Source organism: Acipenser ruthenus, chromosome 13 (genome assembly GCF_902713425.1).
Source record: "Acipenser ruthenus chromosome 13, fAciRut3.2 maternal haplotype, whole genome shotgun sequence".
Classification (NCBI taxonomy): domain Eukaryota; kingdom Metazoa; phylum Chordata; class Actinopteri; order Acipenseriformes; family Acipenseridae; genus Acipenser; species Acipenser ruthenus.
In genome coordinates this window covers 2,728,225-2,753,535 of record NC_081201.1, presented here as the reverse complement: position 1 = coordinate 2,753,535, position 25,311 = coordinate 2,728,225, and the positions used below count along the sequence as shown (strand labels likewise).

The following is a 25,311-nucleotide window of genomic DNA, read 5'->3' as shown; positions in this document are numbered from 1 at the left end:
GTATTTTAGCCCGACGAGGTGAGAAAATGCTAAAGCTTTTAAAACTACAGTAGGTTAATTTTTTATTTTTTTTTGCAGAGTTCATATTGGGGCTAAAGGGAATGTCTGACACAGGTTTTCTCTCTGGATTTTTCCCCAGGTACATTATTCCATCTCTACAGCGCTCGAATGCTGGGTTTTACCAGTGTGTGGTGAGGAACAGGATGGGTGCACTGATGCAGAAGAAGGCAGAAGTACAAGTAGCATGTAAGTGTGAATAGAGGTGGTCACGCGATCACTTCGTTATTCCATCAGCATTTCCCTGTGTAATATCCTTTCAATGCTGTCATGCAAGGCTGATATCATCCGGCATGTAATACAGTGACAGTCAGTTACATGCAGTGTTCAGTGTCTTGTAATTGCTTGTTTAATTCCTAGCTTGACCGATTTTGAAACCGTTGAAAAAGCAGAGATTAATATATATAGGGGTAATTTTAGGTCAGTTATGTTTTTGTTTAACATAGCTGCTACCTACAGAAATAGCCAATATCCCCTCTAAGATAACCAACAGGGTACCAACAGGTATTCTCCAAGAGAAGATAGCACGAGTAGGTATTCTAGTTGATGATGGGAGAGATGAGTACATTTCCTTGATGTTTTCTTCTCCTTAGATATGGGTAACTTTGTGGAAGGAGACCAAAGAAAGACTGTGTCTCAAGGCAAGGCAGCGGTACTGAACTCCCCAGTGGTCAGCAGCTACCCCCGTCCTGAGGTGACATGGTTCAGGGACGGCTATAAGATAATCCCCAGCGGCAGGATGTGAGTATGACCTAATGACCAATTACTAACGTAATCATGCAAGTCTTGGGAGAGTCATTTCACACCAGTGGAGCCACAGGTTATTATGATGTGATCCGGTCTGTTCTCCCTTGCATTCAGCAGCTTTCATCTCTTTTGCTATAATTGCCTCAGAAGCTTATGAACTTGCTGTTAATAACACTGTATGCATAGAGTTTTTTTTTTTTTTTTTTTTAAGGAAATTGCCCTTAATTGGCAGGGATCTACTCACATTGCCTAATACTTGGAAAGTGGTTTGTGCCTTATTGGTAGAGAAAGGCAACAGCCTCAGTGAGATGCACATGAAAGGACAAAGGCTGGCTAAATATACACGTTAGCAAGGGAGCTTTGACATCTTTTTCCTGTCAGAAAAAAAATGCAATTAACGTTTATTTCCAACCGTCCTTTAATCTTGGCGTGGTAGTGTTTCATTCCCATTTAAAAAAAAATAATAATTAGCAGTTCCCCACACACCAAGGTAGGTCTAATTCTCCATTATTGCTGTGCTTGTTTTTATTTAAAACTTTATTTATTTAACTTTATTTAAAAGCTCGGCCTTATCTTTACAATGTTTAATGACGTTTCTCAACATTCAAACAGAAATACCTCAGCACAGCCAACATTGAATTGGAAATGAGCAAGAAAACAGTTTTTTAATGTGAAATGTCATTCATACTGGTGTTATGTCAGGGGACAAATTCTGTAAGTAACCTTACTATCCTCCTGCCTTGTGCTGTAAGGAACAATGAAACTTAACAGGTGGGAGAACCGAACAACAGAACAACACACTGCCTGACGGCACAGTAACTAATGCCACCACTCGTCTTCCACCATCGAGATAATATTAAACACAACAGATGATAGCATTTTCACACAGACCAGCAGTTCTTCTTGTTAAGTGGTATCTTATTTATTTATTTATTTATTTATTTATATATCTGCCTATATCACCATATATATATATATATATATATATATATATATATATATATATATATATATATATATATATATATATATATATATTTTCCACAACAGCACTGCAAAGTGTTTCAAGTGACTTTTAGAATCGCCCCGAACATTCACTTTGGAATGTCAAACCTACACCAGGATGTCATAATAAATGTCAAAACGTCCCAAACAAGATATCTTGTTCTATTGTGTTGGGTAATCCACTGTCAGTCAGTGCTTTTCACTGCCAGAGAGCATGCGGATCAAAACTTGTGCTGTGTTTGGACTTTTTCCAGTTGCTGAATTGATGCGACTCGAGTATGATGATGCTGGGTTAATATAACTAAGGTAACATTTGTCTCTGTTGCATTGTTTCAATGTTCCACCTCTTGAGAGCCCAGCTCCCCACAGTAAGAAGTCACACATCGGCCTTCTGACTGCAACGGAATCTCAATAAGGTTATAACACTCTCTTTTATTACTCAATTCAGTAGACCAAGACACTGACAGTACAGTATGTTAGAGCAGTTAAGGAAATGGTTGCCGACAGCTGTTAATTTCTCAAAGGTCTAGGTTGTTTAGCATAGTTAGTGCTCCTGACACAAAGGCACTCAAGATTTACCATACTGAGTCAATGGCATTAACCTGTGACCTCAGCCAACCAGAGGTACCCGTAAGACGCGCAGACAAACCTATACCGTAATTGTAGCATTAGGTATGATGCAACAATTTAATTGGCCTGAGCTAATGTGACCAACAGAGCAATCCGTTTTTTTTATTATTATTTTTTAGCTGAACAGCTGCAGCAGATGGAAATATAGAATCTCACTGAATTTAGCAAAATGGGTTGTACCTCACAGTGATACAGGCTGATGAAATTAACAGCCCCAGCAGGTGCAAATTAATTGTAAGGGATTATACTGCAAGAGATCAATAGCCATTTAGAGTAACATGAAGGGCCACAAATCAATCCACTGGTGGCCGATGACAGATCCCTTAGTTAATTATTTTGAAAGTACAGGCAGAAAGCCTAATATATTCATCATTCATTTCGGGAATAATTAATGTAGCACAGGTTTAATCCGCTACAGTAGGTATCGGTTTGAATTAGGAGATCATGCATGATCAGCCTTGTATGCTGTAAATCAGAAGATGTATTTCTGTCTGTGTGGCTCTCTCTGTTTACACATGCACTCCTGAAACTGCTGTTCAAAAGCAGAGTCTAAAATTGTTCAGTGTGCTTTAACAATACTGTGTTTATAATATATTAATAGGAGTTGTAGACACATTAAATGCATCTGTCAACTTTTAACTAATTAAAATCTATATTTTCTCTCAAAAAAAAAAAAAAAATATGTTTTGCCTTAATCACAAATAACATGCATTTTTGTAACTGGTTCTTATCCCCATATTATCATACTTGATCTACTCCCAGTTTTATGTAGTAAGTTTGTTGATTATGTTGTTTTTTTTATTTGTTTTTTGTTAGAGAAAAAGCTGACCTCGTCTATATTGGATCTTGGTAATTAAATTGCCCTTATTCTGCAGCACAACAGTATTTACACTGAGAAGTCCCTTTGAGGTAATCGGCAAACTGCTTCAAATACAAGATATTTCAATTAATTTAAATGTCAATAAAGCCAGGGAGAGTAAGGATTATTTAAAGTATGACTTTTAATTATGAATTAATTCAGCATGGCAGCTCATTTGCAGTGTATTGTCAATGAGCTTCCTACGTCCCTGATTTATAAAGGACTAAGACCCTTGCTTTGATAAAGTGATGACCTTTGAACCCTTTCTGTCCTTGTTCTACCACTGCACTGATCATGACGTAGCTGGCAGTTCCAGGGGTAATGTTTTTTCTTAGAGTTTTCTCACTGTCCGTAGCTAACACAAGCTAAATTTGGTAACACTTTACATTAAGTGTCTCTAATTACTGTGTATGTACATAGTAGTTGTTTAGTAAATATTATCATGCATAGTTACAGTGTACTTAATGTGTAAATCTTTTTGCACGATATAACCTTAAGCAAAACCCCCTAACCTTTTTACAAATGTGTACTTATGTATATCGTGCAAAAATATTTCACACATTTAAGTACAGTGTAACCGTGCATAAATAACATCGCAATTATGTGTAAGTACACATGTACAGACTATGTAAATACACAGTAATTAGAGACGCTTAATTTAAATTGTTACCTTGAATTTAATCTGACCCTGAAATGTAGTGAGCAGAACTGCTCCGCTTTTTGCTGTTTTTTGACTTGAAATTGAGACAAACTAATGCTGCTCGAGCACAAGCTGAAAGCATTGAGTAAATGTCATGCAGCATTTAGTTCCTGAGAGCCTCTTCACACCTAGTGACGATGTTCCAGACTATGAAATATATGTGATGTTTGTGGAGGACACAATTATAAAGATCTGAGCACTGCATCCTGTGGTCTTTCCTTATTATTTTAATTAATTTGATAAAATGTAAGAAATTAACACATTTGCACTCAAGCTGGCGAAGGAGCCGCAAGTTTCAGATGTGTGGTTGGACTAATTGGGAGTTAACAACAGTTACTCAAAATAGGAACTGTCAACACAAGTATTTTTTTTTTCTATGACTAAGAAAGTTTCACTTTGTTTCTTGCCAGAACTAATTAAAAGTAAAAAAAAGCAATATTTTACTGTATTCTCAATAAACGCCCCTGCCATGGGATGGCAACCGTCCCTGTGACCAAATTAAAGTATTTCCTGCTGTGAGGTGTTGTTACCTGGTTGAAAAAAAAAAAACAACAACATTGAAAAAACAACAGCAGCAACAACAGCAGACAAATAACTGTGTGTTCGTCTACGCTGATAAGTGGAGCCATATGTTTTGGAGCAGCTGGAAAAAGGTGTTTTTTAAAGGAATAAAATGATTCAGAGAGTGCCAGGTGGAGTGACAAAGCTGTGAGAAAACTATATATATTATTTTAGTCTGCACATTTGTAGTTGACACTCAGGGGTGTCGTCGAGCCGGAACTCCCATAATGCTAGGCAAACTAAGTCACATGACTCGCATCTCCCCCACAGCTGTCTGATTCAGTCAGTAGTCCTCTTAATGCAATGTGCAGCATTAGGAACTGCTTCTTTTGAGAAGGCTAAAAATGCTGATGAGGACAACAGCAACAGTGCATGTTTCTTGACATGCAGTTTTCAAAAACCCTCTTCAAAATTTAAAATATATGTTTTAGTTCATTTCTCATTTTGTTTTTTCTTTGCTCATTAACGGGTAATTTTACTGTATAAGTTGTAATTTATAAGGTACATTGAGAATGTTCTGCAATATTCTGTTACGACTCCCTTCATGATTTATAATGGATTAGAAAAGACTGGGACATCAGTCGTTGTTCCTCTTCACTCAACTTACGCTGTGCATACTTGACCGATACTTGATTCTTCAACATGGAGAGTGCTGGTTGTGAATAAAATTAAAGTGCCTGAACTCCAGATCTGTCAAAATCATGCGTGAAGCAGTCTGGTGCATTCTGCTCCTCATCAGCCAAGCAATTAGCCACTTGCAACTCTCATTTAAACTGAATTGTTCATCAGCCTTACTGTCAAACTAAGAGCAGCCTATTCCTCAACAAAACAACGAAACAAAATTGCCTTTCTTTCAATTTTTTTCAAATTCTATTAGCCTTATTCTAATAGAAAATGCGTGCATGAGTGTACTGTTCAGTTTTTATTGTGATGTGGAACACAGGATCGTGAAGTGCTGCTATTGGATTGATCTGAAACATTCAGAATAATCCTTTTTAAAGTTTCTCTGTCTGCTTGTCGAGTTATTCTTTACATTTAGGTTTGATGACATGGTAACATGTGTTAACGGTAACATGTGTTAACGTAACTCCTGTGCTTTTAATGTACATATTTTTTCATTGCTAATACTACTTAATCAATAATACTTAATCAAAAGCAGTCTAGTCTTGTCTCTTGACCATTTGTTTATAAAATGAGATGTCATCGCTATGGAAGGACTGGCATACAGTGAAAAGTATATCAATTCTTTCATGAAACCTGTTCTAGAAATGTCAGCTCAGTATTAGTAAAAATGTGTGTTTATGGATTGAGTGTTATGGATGGATGACTTGTCAATTCCTTAGGTTTAGTTTAGTAAAATGATTTAAACAATTATCAAACGGTGTGCTTCTCCTTCTAGACCGTTTATCATATTTATATGGTTCTGTCCTTCGAGATCATAGGTTCATATCTTTTTATTGCCAGAAGAAGAATTCTACTATTGGTATAATTAGCACAATAAACATTGCTTGGGTGTTTGCAGATGTTTGCTGAAAGAATGAACATGCTAACAAGACTTTCGTTTTCATTCAAAAGCCATAGAAAAACCCAGGTGCCATGGAGGTCTTGCTGCTGGCTGGCTTGTGTTTCTGTCAGTGTAGGAGTCCTGCAGTGTTGCTGATTCACAAACCGCCATGAAGGTAACATGAGCATGAAGTGAGTGAGCTGCTCCCACTTTGATGAGGAGGGTTTTAATTGGCAATGTGATGGAAGAGGCATGTTTAGTATTCTGCTGTGCCTAATGGCAGTTCACAGGGAATGCTAACAAAGATTACAAATCATCTTTTTGTTTCCTCCATAGAGACCAAAAGAAAAAGGCTATCTTGTAATTTTATGACACCTCAGTTCAATAAGCACAGAAACTGAGTTGCATTAGTAATCAAGCGAGGCTGAGACAGCAGTCAAACTAAAAGGTTTTTCCTGTTTTATTTATTTTGTATGTCATATTTTTTTTTCTTGTTTGTTTGTTTGTTTGTTTGTTTTTCATTTGTCAGATCTCTCAGAGTTATCTGTGCATCTTGTTTTTCAGGACTAGTTCAATTATAGCAAAGAGTAAAAGGTTATAAATCAATAGGATTAGGGTATAAGTGGGAGGTGACTTTTTTTGCATTCAGTTGACTTCTGGCTCAATCCATTGTTATGCGGAAAATATATTTTCTTAACATTTTGCAGCATAAAATGCAAAAGAGATATATAGGACCTCAGCTGATGGATGCCAAGTCATTTGTACTGGTGGACTTTTCATTATGATCTCATTCCTAGTGTGATTGTCGTAAATTGCAGGGCTGAATACAGACAAAATGCCCTTAATCACAGTTTTAGCACAGTTACACAGAGATGTCATATTGATCTAATCTTGAGGATGGTACAGTATAATGGCAAGCATGAAGCGAATGATGCTAAAGCATGCAATTTATGTTAGAAAAAAATATTTTCAAAATTAGTAGCGACACATTTGTATGCTGTTAAAGAAAAGTGCTGGATATGACTTTCATCAACTCTACATCTAGTGATCTGTACAGTCCTTGTGTAGGATGTTGGCCCCACAATGATTAAGCAGAAGGCTGCAAAGGAAACCTAATAGCTGTCCTTCATTAACTGAGCTCTCCCGACCTTACAGCCATATATACAGATTATCTATTTTGTGGCAGCCAGACTGTGCCTTAGTATCTGTATGACTCAAAGTCTGCATTTAAAAAGCAAAGCAGTAGTAAGTTACAGCAGAAATCCATATGTTCTTTTATGCATGTCTCACCTGTAGAAATCAGAGACGTTGCCCTTAAAAGTTATTTGTCACAACTGCGTATGGTACACTGCAAATGACTAGATGTCTGACAGACTGATGCCTTTTTTATGTGATAACTTTACATGCATTTCTTGCAGCAAGACAAGGAACCAAATCACCAGAACAGCACAAGTCAAAAAAGTGTGTGGGCAGTCAGGCAGCAATTTGTTCTGAAAATGTGATCAAACTTCTGATTCCTTCCGTGACACGCTTTAATGGAATGCACAATCCCATTGTTCTGTGTGCTGTTCTGTCCCTGGTTTCCTATGGTTTCCCACGCCATTATTATCGTATGTGCGTCTTTCATCAATTTGCATTACTGTAAACTTTTATTCCCAGAGTGCAGAAGGTGATTTGTTTCCATTGATGCCCTTGTGGCAATCAAGTGCCTTTACATTTGGTCTTAACACATTCTACATCCGAATGAAACAGTATATATTTTTTTTGTCAAAGTTCTAATTCCAATTTAGAACTTCTAAAATTAGTCCAGTCCGCCAAGGCTCCTCATTTCCTTCGCTCTCAGGTGTACTGAATGAGTTATGCATTTCTTAAAGGCATGAAAGAGTTGTCTCAGTAAATCACAAGGAGAATGTGGGAAAACGGGATAAGCTGACATTAGTGCCGTAGCAAACCTAGGGCTCAATGCAGGCGCAGATTGCTGGAGGCTAATTTTTATTTTTCATTAAAGTTCAGAGTCATCCAACCAAAGAGTGCTTTGCCAGTAGTCTGCAGGCTTCAGCACATTTTTGTTTATATTTTTATGATTTTATTTAAGACACATGTTTATCTGTTCTTGTGATCTCTTGGTGTGGATGTAAGGCTTTCTTTTTATGCACATGTTTCACAGGGCTGCAATGAAGCAATATGTGCTACTGGCATGTTTTTACAAATCTTACCAGGCTCAATAATTAAAGCTGAAACCTCAACAGTGTCACATTAGCACCCTGAGTGAATTATGTACCAAAAATGTCAGATTCTATTGGAAAATATAGCTTGGTTACTGGAATCAGTGACCATGTCTCACAGTTTTATGTATTACAGTAGTGTACAATATTCTCGCAAGTTATTATTTACAATGAAATTATGGAATTTAAGAAACTACATTATTGAGAAAAAATTACAATTGTTCACAGATTTACAACCTGTCCCGTATGATGTATCACAGAATTGCTTATTTTGCAGATTGAGTCGTTTGTTTTATGGGATGTAATAAAAACCAACAACCTTTTTTTTTTTTTTTTTTTTTTTTTTTTATTAATAAATATTTTTTAATAAATCTACCACTTTAAAATTGTACTTCAAGTTTGAACCCTTGGATATTAGTTTTTAAGTGTTTCAGCTATTGCAGATTAATCACTTTTTCTTAGTGTTTTTGTTAGTTATATTTTAGCTATTTTTTATTATTGTTATTCCTTTGATAAAAAAAAATGGTATTGTTTAGACTTCATTACATGAGTCTGATTTGTTTTTTTTTCTTTTTCTTATCTCCTTGTGGAGACAAGCATGAAACCTTATTTAATCTAAAATGACAGTAAATAATACAGAATTAAAATGAGCAATACCTGATAAAAGTGGGTCTACTGTTCTCTGTCATAGTTCTCTCTCCTTTGTCTCAAATCTGCTATGAGACCCAATCAGTAATGGGATTGTACATTTGGAATGGTTTAGAGAACCCTCATCTGCAGGAGACAATGTTCAGAAATTACACAATATTCATATATATGAAGGACTAAGCCCCCCCCCTATTAAAGCCTGCCATTATAAAAGCATGCACATTGTAATAATGCAATAGGATGATGATACAGTATATAGCCTTACTCGGTTTCATCGGTTTAAGCATTAACTATTCATTATTTCAATTAATCCGGAAATCCATTTATCGAGTGAGTAAAAGAGTGAATTATGCATACTTTTAAACTCCTGAATAAATCATGTTGTCCAATTCTAAAGCACGTTGAAAGAAAAATAGAATTACAGGTCAATCTTTTTTTGGTTTTTAAAAAGTAGAAGGATGAGGTGCAGTCGTTTCCAATGTGTTGAGCTGAAAACATGTTTTTGTATGCAATGCTGACGAGATCACACAACACACCACTGGCGACGTTCTGAGCCTGCAACAATAATGTCATTCTCAGCAATTCCACTCAGTGCGATTATGAAACTGCATGCTAATAACCACTTCAATGAGGTTGTTCTTGGCACACATTTACCCAGAGAGTAAGCCAGACTTGGGCTTACAATGAGAGACACAGACCCTTGGTTTACACTACAGAACTAAAAGTGTTTAATTATGTATATAGTAATATGCTATATATATATATATATATATATATATATATATATATATATATATATATATTGTAAAAGATTTCCACTCACTCGGGTTCGTGCCCCTTTAAAAATACGACCCAGTACACAGAAATGGATTTTCTTGCGCGGTTGCGCTAATTTTTTTAATAAACACAAAAATAAACCAAATACACAAAATAAACACCTAGCTCTGTACGAGCACTAACTTACACACGGGAACACCCTTCCTAACACGGGACAGCTAAGCTGTTTTCCCGACTTTTCAAAAATCACAAACTTAAACACCCAGATTTGACCCCGCACTTACTTTTCTTCTCTGGCTACTCGGAGACAGAACACCTCTTCTGCCTCCTTCTACTCAGCAGCCCCGAACAGACTGCTTGCTCTCCTTTTAAACTCCCGCACTTGGACCTAATTTTTAATAACGCCCAGGTGCGGATGATAATTAACAATAAAACAATTAAACTAAACAATAAGCAAATCAATTAGCAAATTAAGTGAAACAATAAAGCAATACAAATCAAACAAAAAGGTGCATTTTCACAAGTTTTTCTTTGCAGGGAGGTTTTAACCCCCTCCCTGCCGTCTCTCACAACCCGCTATATTACAATATATATATATATATATATATATATATATATATATATATATATATATATATATATATATTGTATGGATACTGTACTTTGTGCAAGGATCTTAAATCTGAATTCTCTGCCAATCGCTTTTGATGTGTTTTAAAATGCCAGTATTAAGTATTGAATATAGTGAAGATCCCCAGCATTAATACAGACCTTTTAGGAAACCAGCTGCCAGTCAAAGAGCTACCTGTGAACAAGCAGTTTTATAACTGGATTTACTGCACTACGCTGAAGAGATTGGACAAGTGGGATTATTTTGTCTCACAATCTATATTCTACTGCCTGGGCAAGGAAGGGGTCATCCAAATTGGAGTGTGAATACGGGTCTGAGGATGTGATTAGGATCCAGTAGTGAGGAATCTGGAATTTGGCTACAGTTGCATTTCTCACTACTTTAGGGTGATTTCAATGGCACACGGCATTATCAACTCCTCAGCAATGACACTACAAGCTTTTTATCTGCGGTAGTTGTGGATTTCATTACGGCATTAATACCAAGCAGTTCCTTAGCCTTTTGCTCAAAAAATGAATGTTGCTTTATTTTATATATTTCATGCTTGGTAATTAAATGTCTCTGTAATTTGGAGGGTTTCAAACATTCATTGAACAGTACTTGTGCACAAATTACACACCGCAGTGGAGGTGTATCTCCACTTCTACTACAAATAAAATACATTCTCTGGTTTATTTTTGGAGGACCCCTTGAAACCTCCTCAAGGCCCCCTAAGGGGGCCGCGAACCCCTGGTCTAGAAAATCTGTTGCAGTCATAATTGTTTCTTCAGTTTTGATTTTAGCTCCAAAGAGTTCTGTCTGGACTGCACAAGGCAAGGATACGATAAAATGACAGAGCTTTGCCAAGAGTCACACACTTAGCAAGGCTGTACCCTTCTTAAGTGGCCCGGTTCCTATTGAAGAGATGTGTGTGCCAACTCATGAATTACCCAGAGCTCCAGATATTCAGCAGCATTCATAGTATCTGACATTCATGCATATTATTTTCTGGTTGAGTCTCTGTTTGCTTCTTGCCAGCTCCTACACTGTATGCAATCGCTGACATTGCAGTTTTTACATTCTTCCCCATGCAACATTTGCTGCTCCACCGTTTCACCCATTTTTCACAAGTTATATTTCCGCTCTCTTCCAAACACCTGCTGTTGAGCATATACTTTATTCCCAGTTATCTTAATAGAAAAAGTAGCTTGCTGTCATGACAATACATGTTTTTAAACACTTTTTTTTTTTTAAGATTTTGTATATTGAAATAGTATTTCTGTCTTCCACATTTAATGGATTTATAATTAGATAATTAGAGACTTAACATGAATGGCTGCCAATTCATATGAATTTCTATGGAGTTTTGTAGGATTGCATAGGAGTAACATCTGGATAACGAATGTTTTCTTTCTAGTCTAATAATAATAATAATAATAATAATAATAATAATAATAATAATAATAATAATAATAAATTAAATAAATAAATAAATAAATAAATAAATAAATAAATATTTATTAATAATAAAATTGGTTTGCATACGAATTTGCAGTTGTTATTTTAAAGTGGACCCAACTTAAGAGTGTAAAAGTTTTGCTACATGCATTCCCTTTTAGAAGTGACTAGTTTTACAGGTCAGTTGTGCAGTAAACGTGATAGAATGCAAGATGTGCCCTTGGGGACCTGACGCCACAGATTGAGTTTCCTTTTTAATAGAAAACAGCAATGCCCAAGAGCTCTGCTTTAGAGGAAATTGTATTCAATGTAAGTGCTTGTGAACTTCTTAAATTTAATAGGTGTTTGTCAAAAAAAAAGACAGGGTATCTCGTCAGTGTGCCTAAGATGGGGTCATCCAGATCTATATATGGCTGTTGTTAATGCTGCATGGTTAATAAGCCCTTTTATCTCTGTTCGGTTTTGTTAAGGCTGTAACAGTGAACCCTAAACCTACCTTAATGCTCTATTATAACCGATGAAATATAAACATTCATGGAAATAAAAACCTTCCGGTTTCAGTTTTGTTTACTAGGATAACTGTCTTTTTAGTGGAAATTCACTGAATGAGAATGGAGTTGTCCGTTACATATGCTGCGATGAGATTTTCCTTGACAACAGGGTGAGCAGAAACATCCTTAATTACATAGTGATCAGCCCTTGGTTACCTGATAGACCGATCATTAAAGACACAGCTAATCCTCACAGACGTTCCTGGGTTGAGCCTTACTATCCATTCAACCCCCGGGGGAGTTCTGTGCAAAAAGTAAAGGAAGAAAAGAAAAATGTACAGGGAAGGTTTTTGCAAGGAAATGTTTACTTGCAGATAGATGCTGATGTTGTCATCTCTTGAAAGCCATTGATTTTTGCTCTTTCGATCATAAACAGCCGCTGGAGATGGAGGGAATATCTGTCCATGATTGTTTACATGGCTAAGGGGGGGATCAATCTGATTTAGGTTTTCATTGATTGTATCTGCTGTACACAGAGCAGAGGTGTGGACCATGATTTAATGTGTAATCACACTTGTTAAATATGGATCTGAACATCAGTTGGAACAAAGATTTATTTTGTTTTCTGTATGTACGGATGTTGCCACCATGGAAAAAAGGGTTATTTGCTTCAGTAACTGTTTTTGAGAGTGCTTCCAAGCTTTCTAAACTAAGATTGTGACATGATATTGCTCTGTGTGTGTGCGTGTGTGTGTGTTTGTATCAGTTTCTATTTGCAACCAATTAGAACCTCAATCCATGCAGAAACTGTAGTGCTTGAAGCAGGAAGCACTCACTCCTTTAGTATGCAGTGCATGGATTTGAGACAAACATATGCAAATAAGAATCTCTCTTACTGAAATGTTTTGTTATTTTCTTTTTTTTTTTTTTTTTAGTCGTGCGCTGGTTCAGTTTTCTTATCACTTCATATTTATAGTTTCCTTGTCTAAACATTAAGTAAAACTCTGCTTGAGCTGTTTTGTGGGATTTTGTTCGTTGTTGAAGACTAGAGACTAGAACATTTCTAAATTCACCTCAGGTATATCTGGAGCATCAGAGAGGAAAGAAACTGCTGTACTGTTTTCCTTATCAATCCCTTTCCCATATGCATCTGTAATCCTCCAAATGAATACCCAAATTCGTTGAGTGTAACTGAAGAGGATTTTTTTGCTCCCCAAGTTTTAAGATTTTTTTGGGGGAGGCTGTTTAATTATCGAGTTGTAACTGCTTATCGTTGACATGATGCACACGACTATAATATTTTAGGACTTGTCGTCTGGGAAGTGTGTGTCATGCAGTCATTTTTTGGATTAAGATTATTCTGATAGTATTCGGTTTCATGACCTTGGTTTTAATGCAATTTCCATTTACACCACAGGACCCATTATCAAAATCCTCAAGATATATAATATCCCCAAGTTCTGTTCAAGGTCTGTGCATCTTTGATGTGGTTAAGAAATGATAAGGACACTGCCATTTGAAATAGGAAATGTATTCCAGACAGTGAAATAGACAACGCAACTGAATCGTAATAAACGTTAAAACGGTTCAAGGTTTCACAACCTAATACATTTTTTAAAGGTGAACCTTTAACAACTAATTGCAATCTGACGTCCACAGGTTTAAATGTTCAGGTATAGAAATTGCACTTTCAATGGAGGCATGTACTGTATGACAGAGTCATTAACAATATGGCTGCCTACAATATCTTTATGTTTTGCTTTGTTAGATCACTTTATTTTATTACCCTGCTGTAAACACGCCAAGCTCCAGCAGTTCCAAGTTTGCATATCTACAGATTGCCTTCGTCTGGGAATGCAGTGTAACAAAAGGGCATATTCTCGTATGGAAAGTTTCTATGAAAACAAAGCAGCCCATTAGACTGACACATGGGCAAAGAAACAGCTTTCCTTTCCTGTCACTAGGATAAAAAAAAAATCTTGCAAAGAGGTCGACTAGAAAGATGCAATAAACCACTCAGATGTGGTGGTCTGCTGAGACAGGAAACTGCAGGTTATCTGTTGTGTATACACATTGAAGCCTGCATCACAAAACAAGCTGCATCTTTTCAGAGCCAGCTCATCCATGCTAAATAAGTGCAATGTTTGTAATGCTTGCTGATGGCATGTTAAGCAACTGAGAAAATCTGGAATCTTTAGAAATCAGTAAAACATGCTGTAGATTTGGAATCCCAAAATGTTTACTACTGTTGTGTATTGCATACAAGGTCAGCAAACCAGCAGCTGGTGGTTTATAAAACCCGCATGGGAAATTGAATGTGGACTTTTGGAGCACTGATGCAATTCGACTTACTTAGTATTGGGATGATACAATTTAGGATTAAAATGTCCTTGAACAAACCCAAACAAAGTTCATCTTGGAGAACAGACAACACATGGAAGCCACAACATACCCATAAGATCATTTCTTAAGAACAGCAAGCTTAATTTAAGCATACAACAGCTTGTATTAGTACATATTGCAAACAGACTTTTGTAACCTAATGTAGACTTTTTGTAAATTACATTTGTCTTGCTGCCAACACACGTTCTTTATTTCCAACAAGCTCTTATTTAAAGTATTGCAAGCCTGCAAGAAAGTTAAGCTCTCCAGAATAGCCAAGCTGCTTCTCTTTGCTTAAATCTCTTGTGTTTGCCAGAGCAAGTCTTGACTGGTCAGCTGGATCTAATATCTGCAATTTGGGATGGCTTGGTTTCAGGGATGCAGATATTCAGGGCACAGCCAGGCTCAGGTTTGGGGATTTCCTCCTTACCATTGCTTCCCATTCGCTCATAGCACTGATCAAAAAGTGCTTCCGGCCTCTCTCTCATTCCCAGAAAATGCTAAAAAAAATAAATAAAATAAAATAAAATAAAATTCTCTACCACCACTTATTTTCAGTGTTATGGAAACTTTTCAGGCAAAATGCACTTTGACCTGTGACCTTTTGCCTTGCACCTTGGTCATTTTTCATACTAAACAGTTGTGTTAGTGACAGGTGTTGCCACCCCATATAAATAAAATCGCCATTCCATAATATTTAAACAGAAAGCATTTATAAACAGGAAAATCAGTCAAAAAATATAGTTATATTAAATAAGTATTGATTGCCTGTCCTACAGCTAAATTGATGTATCTGATATCATTGTTATTATCAGTGCAGTCAAGCACATATTAATGTACGAGATATATTGAATAGTTTTCTATGAATGTAAAAACTAAATAAATAAATAAAATAACTGTCCAAGTAATTAATGGATATTGCTCCACATTTGCCCTATTGCATTTTTACTTTTGACAGGAGTCATCATTTATCATCAGAATTTATATGCTGACCTACAATATACACTGCTTGAAATCTTGTGAACCCTGTAATGTTTGGTCAGGATCGATGGGCTACTGTAGGTAAACTTTCACACACATCCAGGATTATTTTGCTGACATGCAGAAAAATCTCAATTTAGGGTGTGTGCCCTATTATGCAACCACTGGGCTGCACGTATGTTTTCCTGTGTTTTAGATTGCTGGACTGTTATAGACAAGGTAAAGAGTTTGTTTTTCAAAGGCTGCAATTTAACAATTCAGAGATAAGGTTTAGATCATAGGACACTGTCCTCCAGATCTATGTAGTGTTGAGGGAAGTTGTAAACAGAGCTACAGAACCAGGAAACAGGTCTGGGTTTCCCAAACCAACAGTCCTGAAACCACCATACAATTCAACACAATTGGCAGGGGGTGTTTAGGTCAGGTTTGTATTGGCTGCAAGGACTATGCTTGACTGTTGCAGGTGTCCCCCCTCTTTCACGAGTACTCAGTTCACAAGCGCCACATTTAAAAGCCATGCTGTTATTGTTGTTTAACTGGTTTTAGCCCGGATTCACTATTCGACATGATATTGTAAATTATTTTTGCGTGTGAACTTTCAACATAGACAGACATATATTTCTTGTGCCGTCTTGCAGTTGAGGCTAAGCCACCTGTCTTCCACTTTTTCCCAGGAGATTGCTGAAGTTAGAGGATGTTTGCTTTATTAAAATGGCCCTGCTGAGGGATTCTTGATCTGATTTGTAAATCCCACCCAGGCATCTCTGAATTTAGCTCAGAAGAAAATAAACTGATGGCCCTATAGTTTATTATTGAGCAGGGATCCACAGTTATAGTTCTGTACATGTGAAAAACCTTTACTGTGTCTTTCACAGCGAGCCACCAAGGTGTAACACCACTCACTGGCATTATTATTATTATTATTATTATTAATTTCTTAGCAGACGCATTCTGTTCTGTGGCTCGTGAGTGATATGTATTTTAAACCTGCAGAGAAAATGGAACTTTAATAACGTAAATTAAAAGTTTTGTTTTATTATTTATTTATTCAGGAGGTATCTTGTTTTAGCTGTAGGCCCAGATGATACAGACAAGCATGTATAATGCATAAGATATCAATGGTTTGCAAGTGTTTTATGATACCGTTAGTTTAGAAGGACTGTTGCCTACATTAATACAGTGCTTCTTGATCACGCTAAATTTTCACAGTGAAGTAGCGATTGAATTTCTTTAGCTGTATTAGATTTTCTTTCCTTCGATAAGACAGGAAGATTGTTGCTGTGCAGTACATACTAAAGCGATTGCATGAATTCTCATAAAGGACCGGCATGCAGATTTATTTGCACTGCACCTATGTAAAAAAAAAAAAAAAAAGGTTAATTCCAGGGTTACTTACTGATCTTTTCACAGCCCCAGTCTGTGCTCAGCATTGACAACCTGGATAGGAAACTGACTGACAGCTGACATCCTGTTGGGGCTCAGAGTGACAAACAGTGCACCTCGGTACTCTTAATGCATCCTTTCTGGTGTACTTCCTCCCTTACCCCCTCGCCCCTGTGTTATGACACTGTATGCATATAAAACTTAAAATTAATGAAAGATCAAGAAGTTACTCTACTTTCATATTCTTAATGTTTGAAACCAGGAATGCTTCAAGCAGATCATTTTTTTTCAATTCTGTAACAATATTAACTCAGGTCAGTGGGCAAGACTGCATGGATTAGCCTCTGAGGCTGAAAGGTGCAGAAGAGCCTCTGCATACTGATTTCAGGGATGTCAGGGATATGGTTTGTTGATTGTAGCCTTATGCCAGTGAGCAACTTGTACTGAAATAACTTTGGCTATTTAAACGATGAGCACAGTTTACTTTTTTAAGTAAAAAAAAAAGGTCACAGTCTGAGAGCTCTGCATTTTATTTCTCTGACTGCAAGGGCCTTGGCTTATGTCCTGGTTCCACATTCCACATAAAGGCAATCATTTCTCAGAACTGTTTCTAGAAAAAAATGTTGCAACAAAGAGACTCACACGCACACAATACGAATGTATTCACTGCATCTCTGTCATTCTGCCGGAATACGAACACTAATGAAGTTTATGAACCAGTTTACTGTGCACAACTGAAAGACTCCGCCTGTCAGTTTTATTTTTTTATTTGTACAAACAAAGCAGTGTGTAATGGCATTCGATGGGGGTGCAAATTTTTATGTTCAAGTTAACTTGCGTAAGATTTTGTTACAAGTAAATTAACCAACTGCTCCCTCTTAGGCCTTAGTGCTTCTAAAAACCAATTTGTATTGAATCCATTACCTTTATTTTCTTTTGCTAACATCTTCAATCAACACTGCTACAGTCTTCAGAGGTTATTGGGGCCAGTGATTGGGTTGTACACTCCTCCCAAAACTATAGCCCTTGAGCCACATACTCCCACTCGCCCTTTTACCATTAAGGAATTGTGTCAGGGATCTGGAATGTTTTCCAGAACTTATGAGAACGATGTTTAATGTGTTCCCATTAAAAAGCTGTAATCCGAATTAGGTGGGTGTCATATAATGTTATAGGATTAACTGTAGCAATAAACACAGAGATAGTTTACTGTTATCACCAGAACAGGAGAAATAAAGAAACCCTGTTTATGCTCAGTTCAGTTCTTTATCTGTTCTCCGTTCTCCGTTGAGATAGATCAGTGGTACTCATACGGTATGTCCATTCTATTGTAGCATATTGCCTATTGTTATAAGAATGTCCTTAATTATTAATTTGAACATTCCAGAGCTTTATTAACTAGAGTATTGCAGAATGTATCTAAAGGAAGAGGAAGAGGAAGGGAGAAGGTTGCAGTAGCAGTGCTGTGCTGTGAGTTTGCTAAACACCAGTGTCTCGAGTATTAATTGGTTCCATCTGGATGTGTGAAGGCAGGAGAGCATCACCTGGGTAGTTTTTGCATGTTCTATAAAATAAAACGATCCTGTGCCATGTCTAATTGGCAGAGCAAATGTGAAGAATTATTGCCATAACCTGAGGAATCGGAACAGCATCTTCTTTTTTCAGTTGAACAGATCACTGCGAACTGGAGATTTTATATATTTTTTTTGTCCCCAAAGCGAAATACCACCCATTAATTTACTGTATATTAAAATGTTTTTTGTTGCTTTGTTGCAGAATTCAGCCTCAACTATGATCATTGCCTGAGGGAACAGGGATGAAAATAACATTCCTGTTGCATAGCAGATTCCCCCATTTCTAGGTTTTTAGTACAAGCTTGATTAGCCGCAGTGTATAGGTAATAAGCTCAGGTGTGTCTTCTTAAACTCATAGTGAAGCCAGGAATGGAGCAAAGTGCTGCGCAATGGGAGTCTTTTTTACATCCCTGGGGAATATGACCTTAGATATTCTCAGTTCCTAGGTCATGATACCAGAGACTGAGCTTTATCTTCTTATTAGGTAACAATCCAATCAGTATTTTGGTGTTCATATAAAAAAATGTTAAGAATGCCTGAAAAGTGTAAGCCTATGCAGTATTCACTGTTACTAATTCATATGGAATTCTGTACTGTGTATATTTAGGGTAGTGACATGTTCCACTGGTTTGCTAGTCTCCTCAGGTATCCAGCTCACATACCTTTCTGTAACATTCAAAGTGAATTCCTCCAACACACTGTGGATGACACCAATCCCTGCAGAATGGCACCCGGCGTGCCGAAGATGTTTTCAGTGTGATGTCATTTCAACATCACAATGCACAGCGGGGGCCAACAGGATATTGCCTTGGAGGGTACAGCTGGCAAGTGTGTTGAATATACGAGTTCCCCCTGTTTTGACAGGCCAGCTACCTGCAAGTGCCAAGGATGCCTGTGGAGCTCATCAATGTTTCTGACTGAAGAGCAGTGGAGGGAAGGGGGACATCTTTTAGTTATGCACACGGCATTATTTTATAAGCAGGACACACATGTATTCAAACAAAAGCAGATTGGAGAAAGATCTGCCTGAATGTTGTACAAAAGTTGTTTTTTTTTTCCTTCTGAAAAATCAATTATAAAACCAGGAGTGCGTTCAATGAGCAGCGTGCCCCCATTGCGTTACGTGGCTTTTCCTATTGAATGATGCACACGACGCGAGCACTTCCTAAAAGGAGCTGTGAGCTGCCTTGCTGGAGGCTCAAAATGGCCAACCTGCATTATCGATGCAATGGCTGCAAACTGATTTTTTTTCAAGTATGGATTTCTGTGATCAACACATGTGTGATGAGTAATATTTTTGTTGTCATTTTGGCTTTTTAAAACTGATTATGTTTTGTTTTTTTTTCTTTTTAAAAGTGACGATTGTATTAGAAAAGAAACCTGGACTATTTATAACTTGACAAATCTGACTCACGCCTCAAGATGCTAAACCAAAAAAAAAAGAAAAAAAAAAGTGTCAGTAAATTTACATTACAAAAATAATGGAATAAAAATTAAATAATAATAAAAAAAATTGCAAAACTCACTTAAAGCAACTGTTTTAATACACAGTGATTTCTTTCCTGCTATTGTTAAACTGCTCGATCCTAACAGACCCTTCTATAACTACTAATATATGTTACAGGGTGCCATGAGAGAGCGATCTGGTTATTGAATTCACCCCAGTATTAAAAAAAAATGTAGATTGGTACAGCTTACTCAAGGAAAGTGCTATGGAGCCGTAAGAGACTCATACTGTACATGTTAATTGTACTTATTTCACTGATCTACAGAAACATAATAGCAAGGAAAGACTTTCTATTTATAAGAAGTCACACAATGAGAACTAATAGACCAAAGGGAAATTATACGAAAATTGACCCGTTTGTTTAACTGCTAAACTTTAAACAATACCGTGAGCTGCAGCATAAATTAGTTGTATCCTTGTTAATCTATTTGAAAGAGGCTTATTGTTATTGAACAGATGATTTTTATTTTTTGGGAGGGGGGAATTAGAAGGTTAGATTATTGTGAAGCAAGTAATTTTAATCAGGCTCTGGAAACATTCCATAATTAATTGAATGGAAACGCTTTGAAATGTCAGATAGCGCTTCCTTTCAGCGGAAGGCAGACAGGAGTGTCGCACCTCGGCTATCTAAATGAATGCTGGGTTATACCGAGAGCAGCAAGTGTGACCTGGCAGCCCCTGGTTGCCTGGCAACCGAATAAACCTTGTCAGTGAGAACAATACCCACTGAACAACTCCAGGAAGATGAAATAAAGTCTAGTGTGACAAGAAAGCACCTTTTTCATTGTATGTGTTAAAATAATGATGGTATAAGCAGCAGAACTTGACTGCTGGAGATTCAAGGGTGGCTTGCTTGATAAGTTTGAAATCGGATTCCAGTGACAGAAGCTGGGCACCAGCATTTGACTGGGGAATGTTTTGATTCACATTTCATTCGCCACCCACTTCTTTTCTTCATACAGAATACTTGTCAGTTTTGGTTTTTTTTCTACGTGACATTGGAGAACATTGGGTGCCCACATGGGATTTTACCTTATTGTGTCTGCGCTAGACAAACGCATTGTATGGATTCTTTTGGACTATAGCTCTGACCACAACTCCTCTTAATCTTACTGTATTCCAGCAAGAAACTTTTAAAGAAACTTTTTGAAGAAGTTTTTCATCTTGCAAACAGTTATTCCTGTATTCTCTAAAATGTTTTATACAGTAACTAGCCTGTATATATCTCCTAATGGCATACATTGTGTAGAAAGAGCTTTCTCAATTTGGATTTTGACACTGCCCTGCTAGGATCTTGACAGCAAAGGCGGAGGAAAGCTTTGTTCTTGCTTTGCTTCTGCCTTAAAGTTTACATTCTCAAGGATGCATCTAGTTTTTCAAAGGCTGAATAATATCATGCTTTTTAGTCTGGAGAGTGATTGAAGGAACAGGGGCTCCAGCAGCTGAGCCAGGTTATCAACTCTGTAGCTGTGTCATTGAGTTCTAGAACACAAAAATAATGTCCCATTACACAGTCGGTGCCTGAGGTGTGGAGCACCCTCTTCAGATTAAGAGAGGTTCTTGATTTGGTCGCACACACACACACACACACACACACACACACACACACACACACACACACACGGATAGCAGCCACAGGAACCCCTGTTTGTTTCTCATCTTGTTTGCTAATAATAAGCAGGCAGAGTAAATATCGTCAAATGCTATTTCAATGCACCTTTCCCATAACTTGTTTTTATGATGTTTGCAATCGATCGGAGCATGTCAGAGTTCTGATAAAGAAAAGTAAACAGCTTCAGTAAATGCCATTTTCATTTCCCGAACATGTTATAGTGCTTGTGATCATTGTGTGGTTTGTTTGCTTTTATTTATTTATTTATCCTTAAAGTTGACTTTTAGCTACTGTAGACCTGCATGTGCTTGTTGCATGCTAAGTGGCCTGATTTGTCAAGACTTTTACACCAAAATACAATTTACACTATTGTTTTAGGTAAAAGCTCAAGCAAATGTTTTAGTCCTTATATTTACAACATGCATGGCTGTGACTGGCATTGGAGTATTACTGTAGTATAAACCATAACTGTAACAGCACTTTTTCTAAACAATAATGTTTATGTGTCCTTAAATATACTGTCCGCTTGGGCTAATGTATTGACTTTATTGGAATAAAATAAAAACTGAATTGCTGAACAATAGACATAAAAAAGAAATTGGTGATGCAACATTACTGAACACTGAAAAAAATCCTATTCTTTCCTGGAACTCTCCGCCTAGAGAGGAGAGCATCCGCCCACAAAAGTTTAGTCTAAAGTATTTTTCACTACATTAAAATCGAGTCAAAACCCGACCCCATACACACAACCCCCCCTCGACAACATTTACATTTGTTTTCTTTATTTTACTAAATATCACACTTGAGCCCAGTAAACCTTAGCTGATGCATTACAAATACTAAGTAAAAAAAACAAACAAACCAAAAAAAACACTTGTTTTTTGTCATGCATTATTGTGCTCTTGCCAAAATGACCTAAAACTGTAATGTAATAGACATCTCGGTTCTTAGACTTTTAATGTAGGGGAGTCACTTGAATGAGTTGAAGGTTCATTTGTTTAATGGCTGTCTCTCTCTTTTGTTTTTTAGTTAGCTGTTGAAGAATCGAGTGTGGCATCATAATGTCTTTTGGTCAGTGTATAACAGTGCAGCTTTGTACTCTATCCAGGTGTACCCCTGGATAGAGTGTATTCTAATGATGATAGCAACACTAGCAGGATACTGAATTTGGTGTAAAATCGTTTCCCACACATATCCTACAGTGTTACATTGCAGTGTTACAAATAGACAATAACGCAATAGAATGACAATTTTAGCAACTGTTCCTACAGTAAAGGTAGTATATTATTTCTGCAGTAGTGAGCCAGCAAATGCAAAAGACTTCTATTTGTTTATAAATATAGCACAGATTACGATAACAGTGCCTATGGGGTTTGTCTACTTGAGGATATAGAACACAAAAATCGGTATTTGGAATGCTTTAAACCACTAAAACGTATTAGGATCAGTTATACTGTGCAGCTGTTTTGTGGCATGTGTACTCAATACTGGGACCATAATACAAATAAAATTGATGTACACAAAGTTTGCCCGAAACATCCTGAAATAAATGCTTTTTTAATCATTTAAACTCTTTGTATACATCAATTCTATTTGTATTATTTTTTTTCTTCTTATCAACCTTCATTTTTGTACACTGCAGTTCTACCTCCTCTGAAGCATACGTATATTGTAGCAATCCGTGCATCTATGCTATTGTGTACTGTACTGTAGTTCCTATTGTATTGTATTGTGTTCCTTTCCTCCTCTGTATTCCCTGCTTGCTGGTCGACTGTCTGTGTCTATGTGTAAATGTAGCCTGTGCGTGTGGTGCTTTCTGTGAGTCTCCTGTTATTGGCTGTTGTTTGTCTGTGCCCATTGGTCCTGGTGTGCGGCTGAGGACCAATGGAATGTGTGTAAGCTCCTGTACCCGATTAGAATAAAGGGGCGGAGCTACGTTATAAGAGGGCTCTGCGGCGCAAATTGTGTGTGTGTTCTTAAAGCTGGTTACTGTTCTAGGATTGCAGTGAAGCAGACAGTGGTAATTAAAGCAATTGAACTTGAATCAAGCGTGTTGACTCCTTCCTTTCTACTGCCTGTGAAACCCTACTATATATATATAGTTTTTGCTCAAAAGAGCCAACTTCCCAACGTTTTGGTATGTTTAAAACATACAGTGAAGGCACTTGTAGGCTTTTGATCCCATTGGTCCATAGTGCAGGTGATCCATAGTGAAATGGCTTAATTTTGACTGCGGACTGTACGATAAGAAAGTTTGTGCTCTTAAATGCCACATTGTGAATCTCTTAGACAGGCTTCTTAATATTTCTAGGGTGTTTTTTTTTTTTTTACTCAAAAAACAACTAAATTATATTAATTCTATTTAAACTTTAAGCAAAAAAATAAATGAATAAATAAATAAAATACAACCCAGATGCTAACACGGGATCAAGAGCTTGGAATATTTGTTTAGTGAAACAAGCTGGAGACTGGACACAAACTGGTTACCACTACACGGAAGAGCGAGGCTCCGTTGCACAAGAAGTTATAGGGCTTTTAATCTCCTGTCATCTGCAGGGGACAAAAACCGCCACGGCAGTGCGTTGCGCAGCACGAGCTAAAGGGTACCACTTTTGAAAAAGGCTTGCTTTTTATTTGTGAAGGGATTTGTACTCTTCATGGTTTGTTAAAAAATGTCTTCCCTTTTTATGTACATCTAAAACAAAATAAATGTCTATTCACAGCACACTGAAGGGATATAACTGGCAGCACTTTACAGAGTGTTGACTAACTGCAGAATCTCATTTTCTCCTGTAGCCTTAATATTTGTGACTCGTAATAGGTTTGGGGATCTGGTTGTAGCAGCTGTCTTTATAACTTGAAACTTTAATTGAATGCCAGAGAGGTTTACTATACTCAGGGCTATTATATAGTGTTTGTGTTACTGTTAGCTTTTTTTTCCCAGTGTACGTTATATTTTAATGTTATTTGCGATTTGTAACGTCCCCTTTCCACTGTGCGTTTCTTGCACTCCAGGCAGCGATTTCGTTTGCAGTTTAAATTAAGTTTCACAGTTTTAATTTGGAAGATAGATTAGGGGTAGGTGTTTAATAGTTCTGTGCAACCTGTTTGCTATGCAATCCATGTAAAAACCTGCAAGACAGATTTTAACTTTTGGTGTTAACATGCAGTGTTTGCTGTACAGAAGCAGGCAGAGAAATAAAATTGTGACAAACTGCAGTAGATACAGGGTAGGATGTTTAACAGTTTTGGCATGAGTTCAGTGTTGCCACAGTCGATACCGTAAGATTCATAAATCAGCTGCTACGTAATCTGCGCGCACTTGGTATAGCGTTTTCTTTTTTTTCCTGGTGTGTTTTATTTTGTTAATTGAAAGAAATAGGTTTAAATTATGCGAGTCATATCTGATCATTACAGTACTGTTGAAAACAGGGCCAGCCAGGTCGGTGTGCTGAATTTAAAAACAAAAAAAAAATACTTTTCAATACATCAACAGGGTCAGAAAGCATTTGAAATGTTAAAAGCTGGATACATTAAGGCTGCATTAGGATTGGTATTTTATGAAAATATCTGCTGAATAGGATAAAGGAATAGGGGAAA

General features: G+C 37.1%; 1 protein-coding gene across 2 annotated transcripts in view; it reads left to right on the top strand.

Annotated features, from left to right (window-relative positions):
* The window catches only part of LOC117417757 (protein sidekick-1-like), a 251,634-nt gene that overhangs the window by 120,339 nt on the left and 105,984 nt on the right, over nt 1-25,311 (top strand). For both annotated transcript variants that reach the window (XM_059035447.1, XM_059035446.1), the window contains exons 4-5: nt 140-246; nt 651-798. In XM_059035447.1, the coding sequence (XP_058891430.1) occupies nt 140-246; nt 651-798 (255 nt within the window). The remainder of the gene's footprint in view (nt 1-139; nt 247-650; nt 799-25,311) is intronic.